The sequence below is a fragment of the Panthera leo genome, chromosome B4 (genome assembly GCF_018350215.1).
Source record: "Panthera leo isolate Ple1 chromosome B4, P.leo_Ple1_pat1.1, whole genome shotgun sequence".
Lineage (NCBI taxonomy): Eukaryota > Metazoa > Chordata > Mammalia > Carnivora > Felidae > Panthera > Panthera leo.
Genome location: NC_056685.1, coordinates 141,163,404 through 141,175,782, shown reverse-complemented (window position 1 = coordinate 141,175,782; position 12,379 = coordinate 141,163,404). Strand labels below are relative to the sequence as shown.

General features: G+C 60.1%; 2 protein-coding genes across 2 annotated transcripts; both read right to left on the bottom strand.

Moving 5' to 3' along the window:
* Window positions 1–366: 366 nt before the first annotated feature.
* Window positions 367–2,738, bottom strand: MIOX (myo-inositol oxygenase). Its single transcript, XM_042944690.1, has 9 exons — window positions 2,475–2,738; window positions 2,161–2,241; window positions 1,831–1,993; window positions 1,634–1,701; window positions 1,400–1,509; window positions 1,256–1,323; window positions 1,112–1,161; window positions 857–969; window positions 367–751 (listed from the first exon to the last, which is right to left on the bottom strand). Exons 1-9 carry the CDS (start codon window positions 2,601–2,603, stop codon window positions 643–645), a joined length of 891 nt encoding a protein of 296 aa, XP_042800624.1. The 5' UTR covers window positions 2,604–2,738; the 3' UTR covers window positions 367–642.
* A 3,624-nt stretch (window positions 2,739–6,362) lies between these two features.
* ADM2 (adrenomedullin 2) lies at window positions 6,363–7,584 on the bottom strand. Its single transcript, XM_042944689.1, has 2 exons — window positions 7,467–7,584; window positions 6,363–6,785 (listed from the first exon to the last, which is right to left on the bottom strand). The coding sequence occupies exons 1-2, from the start codon at window positions 7,574–7,576 to the stop codon at window positions 6,467–6,469; spliced, it is 429 nt and encodes a 142-aa protein (XP_042800623.1). The 5' UTR covers window positions 7,577–7,584; the 3' UTR covers window positions 6,363–6,466.
* Between the last annotated feature and the right edge of the window lie 4,795 nt (window positions 7,585–12,379).

The following is a 12,379-nucleotide window of genomic DNA, read 5'->3' as shown; positions in this document are numbered from 1 at the left end:
TGACAGCTTAGAGCCTGGAGCCTGCTTTGGAGTCTGTCTCTCTACCCCTCACCTGCTCACGCTCTGTCTCTCTTTCAAAAATAAACAAACACTGAAAGAAATGTAAAGAAATAAGCTGCTAGAAGGTAGAGGGGAATCCGGTGCTAAACTGCAGTGCTGAGGGACACACACTTGGGGTTCGCCAACCCCAGGCGAGGGCTGCACCGTGGGGCACGGGAAGGCCCTGGGGTGCTATCTGTGGCTTGAGCTCACCGCACTTACCCTGCACACGGTCCATGAGGTTTTATGCCGTCTGCTCTCCTAGCTATCAAGTGTTCTGCTTTGTCTTGTTTTTCAGGACTTGTTTTGAGAATGTGAGCAGGGGCAGGGCAACCCCAGGTGCCGATGCCAGAGCTGGGAAGCGGAGCAAGATGCGTGTGGTGGCAGGAGTGGACACGCATGTCCAAGAGGCTACTGTGGCCACAACAGACCCCCGCCTCAGTGAAGGTCAGACTCATAAGCTGCTTCAAGGTCTTTATTGCCACTGGGCAGAGTGGCCACCAGGACAGGGAGTGTTGACCGCAGATGTGCACGTGGAGGCCCCCCAACCGTGGCTGTCACCCCAGGGCACCTGACCAGGCCTGGGCAGGGTGGGCAGGCCGGTCACCAGCTCAGCACGCCAGGGCAGTACTTGTCGATGAGCCCCTGGTAGTAGGGCCGCAGCTCGTCCACATCCGGCAGACCTGGACACTTGGTGTAGAGGTCAAACTTGCTGCAACAGGGGAGGGGCAGTGCCTCGTGAGGAAGCCCCCCACATCCCCCCCGTGCCCCCACCCTCCAGTCCCCTCCACCCAGCCCTGCACAGCAATGGCCGTACTTGAACTCCTGCACCCAGGGAAGCATGGCCAGGTCCTGCTCACTGCACAGCTGCCAGTAGTCGCCACCCGTGTGCCAAGGGTAGAAGGAGTGGAATCGGATCATGTAGAAGGCCTGAGGGCAGAAGGGAGTCACACCCAGCCGGGCAGGGCCAGGCTGGCCGAACTGAGCCAGGCTAAACTGGGCTGGGCTGGGCCGGGCTGAACTGGGCTGGGCTGGGCTGGGCGTTCTTGGTTTAGCCCCTCCCCCCACCTACCTCCGGTGGGAGAGAGAATTTGTTGAACTTCATCATCTGGTACATGTACTCTGTGGGAGACAAGGTGTCACCCCAAAGCACCCAGAGCCATGGCCCCCACAATGGTCCCCATCTTCCCCACTGCCCGGCTCTAACTGGCCTCACCATCATGGCCCCAGGACATGAGGACGTTCTCTAGCCCACAGTGGGGCTGGTACATGCCGAACTCTGTGCTGCAGGGAAAGATAGAAGGTGAGGGGCTGAGGTGCACTGTGGGGAAGAGGAAGACCAGTCGCCAGGGAGGAGCACCTGTATCGAGGATCCTGGAGGTCGGGGTTGTCCTGGAAGGTGGAGTCACAGAAAACCACAGAGGCCTGGGGACGGCAGCCAACTGGGAAGGTGTCTCCAACAACCGCCCACTGGGGACAGGCAAGCACAGTGGGTGTGACTGCCCTGCCCACGTGGGGAGTTTCCAGGGCCCAGATCCCTGAACCCAGGCTGCCCCAGCCCCAAGCTGCTGCACCCCTCCACCTCTGGCCTTACCTGGGGCTCCCCTGCCAGAACCAGGACCTTCCCCAGGTCATGCAGCAGCCCCACGAGGTGGAACCAGTCTGGGAGGGAGAGGGACAGGGCAGGCTAGTGGGCAGAGGAGAAGGCTTGGAACTGAGGGGTGAAGTCAGGAAAGGGCGAAGACCCCCATCTGGCCCTGCACTGCAGCCCACCACGGGAAGGGGACACACCCTTGTCAGGGTGGGCTTTCCGGATGCCCTCAGCAGTCTGGAAGGCATGGAAGGAATTGGGGAAGTCCACGTCTGGGTCCGACTCGTCCACCAGCCCGTCCAGCATGGCCACAGCCTCCAGCACAGTCATTTTCTTGTAGGAGAAGCCCCCAAACTGGGTGTGCTAGGCCAGGAAGGGGATGTCAGCACGGCCATGGTATTGGCGGGATCAGGGCCCGATCCCTCTCCATCCATTCGGCCTGGGGGCGGGGGTGGGGGGTGGGGGGGTGGGGGGGTGGGGGGGAGGGGACAGCCCCACCCTTGGACTTGCAGCAGAGAGCTGCCAAGTACCTTCTTCCTGACGAAGTCCACGGTCTGCTGCGTGTGCATAAGCTTGTAGGTGGCAAAGACACGGTCCAGCAGCGGGCCAGACTGCAAGCCAGAAGGTCAGCCGGGAGGCTCCCATCCCTGCCCTTCACACCCGTGGGGCCCACTGCTCTGGTCTCCCAGGCTTGGCCCCACAAGCGTGATTGGGAGCTGCCCGAAGGCAGCCCCTGAGCTGTGCAAAAGGGGACAATGCTGCGCTCCCCAGGAAAAGATGGGGCTGAGGCGGGGCTGGGCTCGGGGCAGGGCGGGAGGAGGGTGGCAAGCGGTGGGGTCCTTACGGTGTAGTTTCGGAAGCTGCCCTTGTCTTTGGCTGCCTCTGGGTCCACATCGGGCCGGTAGACCAGGGAAGGGTCTGGGCCCTGGTTGGGTGGAGGATGAAACCCATTTCGCCTTGATGCCAGTTCCATGAGGAAGTCAGGACGTCCCCACGGGGCACCAGAGCCTAAAAGGTGGGCAGCAGGGCACAGCCCCTCCCAAGCACAATGACAGTCTGAGGCGACCTCGCTCCGATTTCCTTATCTGCAAAGTGGATGTCAGCAGGACTCCTGCTTCCCCGGGTGAGGCCCGGGTGCCCGGGATGCTGCGTAGGAGCACATGGCACCCGGCATCTCCTTCTCAAGATCTGGGTCTGCAGGGAGCCTGGGGTGGGGCTGCTGACCCTTGCCCCAGCTAGACCACAGGAGGAGGACAGGAAGGAGGGAGCCCTTTGACCGGGACCAGCGGGCTGGTGGGAACCAGCTTGGAGAGGGCGGGGGTCTGCGGCTCCACGAGGGACAACCAGCCGCTGGGTGATCAGTCAGTGGGGCCACATGTGCACTGGGTCTGGAGTACTCACCACAGCCACCTTCATCTTGAGGGAGCAGAGTTGGCGGGTGGGTCAGAGTCCCACGGGCCGTGTGCCCCTATATATGCCCACAGGTTACATAAGTGACCGGACACCACCCAGCCCCTTGGCCTTGGCCCTCGGTAATGAGTGACCATCCACCCTCCTCCTGGCCTCAGAAGTTAATGTGTCAGCACGGGAGCAGCTCCCAGAGGCCCCGGCCCCGGCCCCGGCCCCGGCCCCCTCTTCCTGATTTCAGCCTTTCTGGGCAATTGACCTGATTAGGACTTGGAGGCCTGACGTCCGCTCCAGCTCCAACGCCGGCCTCCTGCTCTTCCTCCAAGGGCCTTAAACACCTCCCTTCCCACAGTAGGCCCCTCCCAACAGGTGGTGCAGACCCCAGACCCCACCCATCAGCCTCAGGCACCTGGGATTATGAGAAGGGCAGGGTTTATAGGAAAAGTTATCCTGACGCTTGCTAAGTGAGAGTGAAAGACTTTATTCGTGACTATTGCAATAGGGGAGACAGAATCCAACAAAGACAGCAGGGGGTTGACTGCCAATAAGCAGAGTGGGGGTCAATGGACAGAAGATTGCTAAGGGGAGCCACAGAGGTTGGGGGATCCTTGCTAAAGGCAGGCCAGGTGATCAGGTCTCAGGGGCAGGGGACACTTGTTAATACTGGGTGAGGCCCAGTGGAGCAGCCTGGCTAAAGTTTGGTCAAGACGGGGGTGGTGGTGATCTTTGTCTGGCTTTTGAGGTGAGGGGCTCCATCTGGAGTCAGGGTAGAGATGAATTCAGCTAGCACTCATCAGGCATGGACCAGGTCAGGCAGACATCGCCAGGACCCAACTGATCAATATGCCTGCCTGGGAGCTGACAGGTTCTCCAAGTAGGAGGCAGACACCGCAAAACCAATCATTGTCTCATACTGGAAAGGCCGGTGCACTTGAGAAAGACGGGGGGTGGGGGTGGGGGGGATGCTGAGTATGGTCGGGTCATCTGGGGGCAGAGAGAGAAAGGACAGGGGACGAAGGCGTCAGTCTACACCCCCTCCTCGGGCGTGTGGGTCTCAGCACCCACTCAGCTTCAGAGACAAGACGTTTGGGTGGGGTGTGCTGCTCTTACGATGATGGTCTCCTCCTGCCGGTGCTGAGAATAGACGGGGAGAGTGCTGGGGCCCCCCATTTGAAATGGCAAAGTGTCCATTTCACTGTCTCCTTCCACTATGGTGTCAGTTGGGAGGGGGTATTCACTAATGCTTCTCTCACATGCTCAGCAAGCATTTGCTGAAGGAATGGAGGGAGGGTCCAGGGAGGTGGCTGGAGCCATCACCCCAAAAGCAGGTGGCGGCTTGCACTAGAAAAAGGAGCAAATGACCAGCCGACAGGATTTGCGTGAGGGAGACAGAGGAGAAGGCTGGTGGGAGTCGGGTGAGCTTGGCATCAGGGAGCATCATGTAGGTGGCCCAGACACGGCCTGGAGCTCAGGGGCCAGGTGGATGCCAGGTGCAATGCTGTGACCACATGGCCCGGCACAGGGATGCCTTGACGTCAACAGTCCATCCTGCTTCCAGGAAAATGAACCCCAAACTGCCGCAGGTCCTCAACAAGGGCATGGATTTCTGGGGGGCTGGCAGCTCTGACCAGTGAGGAAGGGGCAATGTGGGGGTGTCCTTGGCAGAGGAACAGTTTGTACAGAGGACCAGACAACACACAGGCCCAGTATGGGAAGCCTGGGGCGGCCGGGGGCGGGGCGGTCTTGGCCAAGTGGAGCTCCTAACTCTCCCAATTTGACCCTCCTAGACCCCTTCTCTTCTCTCCCCAGTCTTCCTGGCCCTGCGACCCCTGCCTGCTCTGATGACATCCTTCAGGGACCACAGGCATATGGCTCTGAGGCCTGGCCCACTGGCCTCTTCCACCCCCACTCACGCTGGTTCCAGCCTCTCTTAGCTGCTTTGGGAGTAGGGGTGGGGGGGCTTCCCCGGCCATACTCATGCCTCCTGTGGACTCCACCCTCGGCTCCCCTGGGAGCCTTGCAATCCTCAGACCTAGGCTTCCTCCAGGCAGCCTGCCCTGATCTGCTTCCCACATGCAATTCAGGGCAGGGACCAGCCTGAACTGTCTCCACAGGGCCTAATGGTGTCCTGGAAACGCTCCCACCCTGAGGGGTGGGAATGGGGGGGCAGGGCATCTGAGGGGTTCTGTGGGAGGGCACTGTGGTGACAGTAGGCACTTCCCCGACCTCTGTGGCTGCAGTTTCTGCTTCTAGAGACGGGATAATGATAGCACTCCCCTCACAGGGTGGCTGAGAAGGGGACGAGAGCAAATGTTGACAGAGTAAGTGCCATTATGAGTGTATGCCAAGTAATGGAAACTTCCTTTCTGAACCTTGGGTCATGTCCTGATGGCATGGGGGTGTCAGTAATGAGGGACTAGCAAAGGCTCAGGTATCACAGCATGTAAAGGCCCTACCCGGGGTGGACATACACCGGGAACTGGCTGAAGACCTTGTTCTAAGCCTTTAAGGACAATCCACCTTCCCCAACTCTAGGCAGGGGAACTCTAAGCCTGCTCCAGCCTCCTGCTGTCCACTAGTTTGCCCCAGTAAATCCCAGAGCAGGGCAGGGTGGGGCCGGGGAGATTGTATAGCCTGTGGCGCCCCCACCCTTGTTGGACTACCCCACCCCACCTGAGGTGGAATGGTTCTGACTGGGCCTATCTGGGCTGGAGATCTTGCCCCACCCAGCCCCACCCCGCCCAGAGGGATGGAAGGGGCGTCTGCTCAGCCCCAGTGTGGTTCCTGAATCTCTAGGCCTTTTCCCAGGCTCCCTGCTATCCAGCTGGAGGGCAGAGGCAGGGGTGTGTGGGGGGCGGGGGGGGGGGGGGGGCGGGAGGTCTCCACTTTGACATGGCCTGTCCTCTCTCACTCAGGCTCTGGGGATGGGGACCACAGGGGGTCCTCCTTCCTGCTGCCCTCCCAGTCTCCAGGGCACAGGGAATGGAAAGGCTGGGCACCTGGGACAGGCCAGTGCGCGTGCCCAAAGCCTGGGCCTAATCTGATGACTCCAGACCACCGGGGAAGGGGCCACACTGGCCCACCTTGTGCTGGCCCAGCGTGGCCCTGGGTATCCTGCCCCACATCCTTGGGCTGCCCCTCCCCTCTGAAGCCCCTTTCATGAGTCCAGACTCTGCCTGCAGACCTGCTGGGGTCGACCCATGTGCACGGCCTTCCTTGTCCAAAGCCGGTCAAGGTTGCTTACTACAGGACCAGGTGGGTGTGGGGTGGGGCGAGAGTTGCCTTGGGGGCCTGCACACTGTTATGGCTATTGGTGTTTGTAGGAAGTCCGCGGGGCTGGGTGGGGGCAGGGGGGCCCAGATGCAGCTCTGGACTGGGTTGGGGGGTGGCATCCTGGCCGGGACAGACAGAGGTCTGTCCTGCTCCATCTCAGCCGTAGCTGTGGGGGCTGCTGGGGTCCACGGGGGCTGAGTCCCGTGGGCCGGCTGACCCAACCAGCTGCCATAGGCGGTGGCCGAGGTTGTGCACCTGGCAGGTGCCCAGCACACAGCCCACCCTCAGGAGCTGGGCTCGGGACCTGCGGGGGCCCAGGTGTCGGTGGGGGCCACCCCGGAGAGGGTGACCCATGGCGGGGGCTCGGTTGGCGCTCCTCTGTGGCTGGAGGGCCTGGTGTAGCTTCCAGACCACAGGCTGAACGGCAGGGTGTCCCGGCTTCAGGCCACCGGAAGGGGCCCAGGCTGGGGGCTCCCTGCAAGGGGGTTGGGGGAAGTAAACCTGACGGCCAAACCTTTTAGGGACCCTCCAAAAGCACCCAATTTCCCCTCCACACAGGCCTGGGGTCACTGGCAGGGGAAGCCCAGTTTCCCCAACAGTCTGGAGCACTGCCAGGGGAAGTCCGCAGCCCCCACGTCATTATCCAGCAGGCCAGGGGAAGCCCACCGGCCCTTGTGAGCTCTGGGCTTGGGTCCTGGCTCTCAGCCATCTCAGTAGCCCAGGCCACGTGTCCATTTACCTGGGCAAAGGGCACCCCTGGACTCTGTGGGTCACCGTGCTCACGACCCGAGTGACCCCCCCCCCCAGCCCTCCCCTGGGGGTGGAGGAAGGTGGGCAATCCTGGGGATCCCTCCAGCCTCCCCTCTCCTAGCCAACCTCTCCTCCAAGTGGTTCCTCTACTCATAGGGGAGGGGAGTGCCCTGGGAGGGAGGCCAAGAAAGAGGGGTCCCTTGCCCTGCTCAGGATTTGCTGAAGGCCCATTTGCTGGCTTCTCACTTAGGGGGCAAGCCTTAGTGGCAGGGGGGGGTTTCCCCACTGCAGGAAGAGTCCGGGGTGGGGGGGTCCAGGGCAGGGGAGATCGAGGGGGGCCTCCCCAGGGATTCTGGTTTCCTTCCCCGTAGGCCCCGAGGTTTGGGCTGGTGTGAACCCCACTCACCTAGGTGGGGCAGGCCATTGGCTCCCGCCCAGGCCGCGGGACAGTGTGCCTGGGACCAGCAGGCAGAGCAGGCTGATGCAACCGAATGTGACCGGCAGGGGCCGGGCCATGGGGGCGGGGCTGGAAGGAGTGTGAGCCAGGTAGCTGTGGGGGGGCAGTCCTCACCGCCAGCCACCCCTAAGCCCGGCACATTGGCAAGCCCCGGTGATGAGGGGTGCAGGCGTGGACACAGCCAAGCTTGTACCTGTGTCTGTCGGCGAGAGGGTCTCAGGCGAGAAGCGGGCCGGTGGGTTGCTGTCTGTCGGCTGGGCAGAGAGCACCTGGCAGGTGGAGGGCCTCCTCAGCCAGTTTGCGGTCTGTGGGTCCTGCTGGAGACCTGGCCTCCGCATCACCAGATCTAAATAGTCTTTCCAGGAGGAGGCGGAGCCGGATGCCCCAGCGGGGCGGGAGCCGGCCGGCCGTCCTGCTCCCCACTCCTGCCTAGCCTGACAGGGGCCCCATCCCACTGGGAAGTGCTCAGCGACTGGCCAGGGACCCCAGCGGCCACCAGCCTCATCTCTGGTGCCTTCTGGTGGGGGACACTGTCCTGGAGCCCGGCAGTCTTCTAGGAGTGGGCGTTAGGGGTGCAGTCAGCCAGCCACCCACCACCTCCTGGTCCCGAGTGTCGGCTCCTCAGATGTCTGCCCTGATGAGTGGCCTGGGAGCCTGGCCAGAATCAGGGCTGGAGAACGCAGGCTAGATATTCAGTTCCTCACAAAGGTGATTTGGAGACCCTTCCTCAAGATCCCCTCACAGCTGTGTTCTGAAAAATCTCTACCCTCTTTTTCCACACTACCGAAGTACTGAACGGTTTTTGTAAGAAGTTTAAGTAAGTACAACGTGGGACCCTTGCATCGCCATCCACTATGGATTCTTCTGGGTGGGCACTCCATTCCTGACTTTCTCTTATGTATGCTGGTATATTTAGCTAGGGCCAGGTGGTAGTGTGTGTGTATTACGCAAGCACATGTGAGTGAAAATATATGTAAACAGAGAGACCTCCATTCTTTTTTTTTTTTAATGTTTTATTTATTTTTGAGAAAGCATGAGCAGGGGGAGACACAGAAACTGAAGCAGGCTCCAGGCCCCGAGCTGTCAGCACAGAACCTGACGTGGGGCTCGAACTCACAAACTGTGAGATCATGACCTGAGCTGAAGTCAGACGCTTAACCAACTGAGCCACCCAGGCACCCCGAGACCTCCGTTCTTTCCTACGGTTGGCCCTACTCCAATACGTAGGTGCTCTGTAACTACTTAACTGATTTTTATTAATGAGCAATCAGACCATTTCCAGTCTTTCCAAGAGTAAGAGCCCTTCTGTTGTGAGCTCACAAAAGTGTCCGTAAAGGATACTTTCCTAGAAGTGGAAATTCTGGTTGCAGGCGAACCTGTGTTTGCGCAGACAGACGTTGCCGACTTCCTCTCCACGACGCCTGTGCCAGTCCGCTGTCAACCGGTAATGGATTCGACGTTCGCAGGTCTTGGTGTCTTTGTCAATCTGAGAAGGGATAATCACCCCATCGTCCCCACCCCAGATGTTTCTTTGATCATCTGAGCATCTCTGTGCCCGTCACATTTCCTCTTCTGTCTTGGCTGCCCCGGTCCAGCTCCCTCTGTAAAGTCATCACGGATGACCTGGTCACTCTCTGTTCCTCCTGCTGTGCACACCATGGGAGCTCAATAAACATTTGCTGGATGAATAAATGAACAAGTGTTGGACACATGCCATATTAAAGAGCTTGGTTCACGTCCTGAGGAAGGTAGGGAGGCATCAGCAGTTATTCTGGTTTCTATTTGTTTATTTATTTTTACCAGCTGGGGGAGGAGAGTGATGCCATCATATTTATCTTAGAAAAATGCTGCATAGCAGGAGGGGTGTGTGGGGCAGAGCAGCCGGGTCAGAGAGAAAGGAGTGTCACTGGAGGGCAGGTGAGGAGCGTCAACCGTTCCGTTTGCTGATGCAGGAGCCCCTAGAGAGAGGGTAGGGGTTGGCTCCCTGAGGTCATCCTGGCAGAGGTGTCCGGCTGCCGTCTGGCCTCATGGGTCTGGGCTGAAGAGAGGGCAGACCTGGAACACAGTTCTGGGGTCTCATAGATGGCAAGGCTCTGGGAGGTGAGAAGTATGGTGAGCTCTGTCCACAGAGAGTGAAGAGAGGGGACAGAAGCCGCATGCCAGCTCTGGAGGAACAGCCGGGGAAGGGGTGGGCAGAGGCCCCCGGGGCGGCGGCTCTGCAGCAGCTTCTCCTCTTGCCAGCCCCTCCCCCCAATCTGTCTGGCACACTGATTCCAGGGCCATCTTTCCAAAACTCAAAGGTGATCACATCACTCACCCTTCCGATAAAGAAAAGTTAAATCAAACTTCTTTGTCTCCACAAGGTTTTTAATCTGGGAAAGTGGAGGGAGACCTCAGTGAAGTTCACAGGCCATGGCTCGCTGCATTCCTGGGCCTGGGGTTCTACCTCCCCAAACCCCACAGGTGGATGGCGTGTCCTCTGGCCCTCAAGTCTCAGTCTACCTGCTTATTTTGCCCCTGTCCCTCCCGACTGGATGAGAGGCCCCCTCCACGATCCCACAGACCCCTCTATAGCACACCTCATGGTACTTATTGTCTGTAACTGTCCACGTGCCCTCCAAGGAGAAACCGAAGGGCTTCTTTCAGTAATCCTCCATTGCAGGAGCTGCTCACCTGTGAAAATTTGCAAGAAGACCAGAGGCTTCCCTGGTGAGCAGAGACTGGGCCACAGGAGGCATGTGGTGCTGGTGAATGTTGTAAGAACTCTCTAATGAAGAAATCTGTGTGGGGCAAGAAAAGCTAGGGTGCAAGCTGGGTGGCTCGGTCGGATGAGTGTCTGACTTCGGCTCAGGTCATGATCTCATGGTTCATGAGGTTGAGCCCTGCTTCGGGTTCTGTGCTGACAGCTCAGGGTCTGGAGCCTGCTGCAGATTCTGTGTCTCCCTCTCTCTATGCCCCTCCCCTGCCCGCACTCTGTCTCTCTCTCAAAAATAAATAAAACATTTAAAAAATTAAAAAGAAGAAAAGGTGGGGAGATTGAGTTTAATCCTGATGTCCAGGATCCGTAGGGAGAAAAAGATTGAGAATAGGGGGCATTGATAGGGAACAGCAAGTGGTGGTGGGGGGGGGGAGTTGGGGTGTGGGGGCAGACTTGGGGGTAATGCAACACAAGGCCTTCCATCTGATGGCTTTGTTTCCTCTGTGAAGGAGGGCCGGTGCGGTCATCTCTGAGACACAGCAGGTGGGACCAGAGACTGACCAGACATCAGCAGGCTGGGCAATGGGAGAACGTCCATCTGCAGTTGGACCACGGGGTCATCACGGCCACTCTGCACTATATGGTGGTGCAGGACTGTGAGTGGCTGAGTTTTGCCAGGCGGGGACAGTGGGCTGATGAGGACATGGGCAAGAGGACAGGCAATGGGAGTCACATTGGGTGGGGGTAAGGGGAGGAAAGGAGGAAGCCAGAGAGAGTCACTCCCTATAAGGAGGTTGACTCTGCTGTGGAGAGAGGAGGCGAGAGAGCAAGCACAATTCTCCGGAAGAGGGAGAAGCAGGCAGAAGCAAGCACCCCTGACGGTGACCTGGACAATGCAGTGGTCAGGAGACCCAATGGTGAGAAGCTCAGTGGTGGGGGTGTCATGGTCTAGAAGGACCCCAAACCTACGCTTGACCCTGAGGCATCTCTGAGAGGGCTGCAAGGAGTGGGCTCCTTAGGGCATGAGGGTGGGGCGAAGGGTCTCCACAGTGTCTGAGGGACAGCCAGCCCCGGGCTTAGGGGCCAGAGGACTTGCCAGGGACCCTGCCTGTCCACCCTACGCAGAGCTCAATGGTGTGGTCCTGTGGCAACGAGGGTCTTTTTGGGTATAAGTGACGGAAACCAGCTGGGACCGAAAGAAGGACTTCTCAGCCTATGTACCCAGTACCAGACAGGAGCAGAGGAGGGTGTGACTGGGCCTGTGCCCCAGGAGGGGCGCCGGGGACAGGGTACCCCTGGTAGGGTCTCTCAGTTCCTGTCGCTGGGTTGAATTTCATTCATTCTCCAGCCGGCTCCTGCAAGGGAGTGGAATACGGATGCCAGCAGTTCTTTCCTTCATAGGTTCTGGCGCAGCCAAGCATCTGAAAACAAGCCCAGTCCTGCCAGCTCACTCTCTCCACCTCTGCAGCTCCTCTCCTCGCCTGTCCTGCCGTAGACCCCGTGTCCCCCTTGCCCATCCCTGTGGCACCGCGGGAGGGCCCTGCACAGCCCTGGTCCTTGTGGGTGGTGGGCACTGTCAGGGACTCTGCTGGGTGCAGTCTTCTCCCAGGCACCGGGGCGGCCTCCAGCGCTCACGGCTTAGGACGCGGCTCTTCACAGCGGGACGGCCAGCGCAACTTTTTAAAGGACGTGTGTTCAATGTCTCATCCCAGCTAGGTGGGGCTTCCAGGTGGGGCCCGAGCCATCCAAGGGCTGCGAACGCCAAGGGCAAGCCCTGAGCTCTCCCCCGGCAGTCGCCAGGCTAGCAGCCCCTGAAGGGACCAGGGAGGCCTGGGGACAGGGTTGGGCCCTTCTGCCTTCCTCCAAACTGACAGCCCCGGGGCCTCGGGAGCTCGCTGGAGCGAAACCCGGCTCCTCTCCGCCCCGGCGTAGGAGCCGGGAGCTCCCGGACCAGCTGCGACCCGGGCCGCACCTGCAGCTGACCCGCGCGAGCCGCCGTCGCTGTCAGCACCCGGGGGGCGGTGCCCAGGCCCCGTGTGGGCGGTGCTGGGCGGGGTCCCGCCCCCGGGAACCGAGCCCGCGCCGACTGGGCCAATGGGAGTTCGTAGTTACGAGCCCCGCCCATGACTGGGGGGCGGGGCGAGGCCGCGCAGGCGCACGGCGC

Coding starts and splice junctions, on each gene's coding strand:
- MIOX (XM_042944690.1), bottom strand. CDS start 2,603: ATGGAACTGGCATCAAGGCGAAATGGGTTTCATCCTCCACCCAACCAG. Junction 2,242..2,474: donor GCAGCTTCCGAAACTACACC/GTAAGGACCCCA, acceptor TCTGGCTTGCAG/TCTGGCCCGCTGCTGGACCG. Junction 970..1,111: donor AATTCTCTCTCCCACCGGAG/GTAGGTGGGGGG, acceptor TTCTGCCCTCAG/GCCTTCTACATGATCCGATT.
- ADM2 (XM_042944689.1), bottom strand. CDS start 7,576: ATGGCCCGGCCCCTGCCGGTCACATTCGGTTGCATCAGCCTGCTCTGC. Junction 6,786..7,466: donor CAATGGCCTGCCCCACCTAG/GTGAGTGGGGTT, acceptor ACCCCCTTGCAG/GGAGCCCCCAGCCTGGGCCC.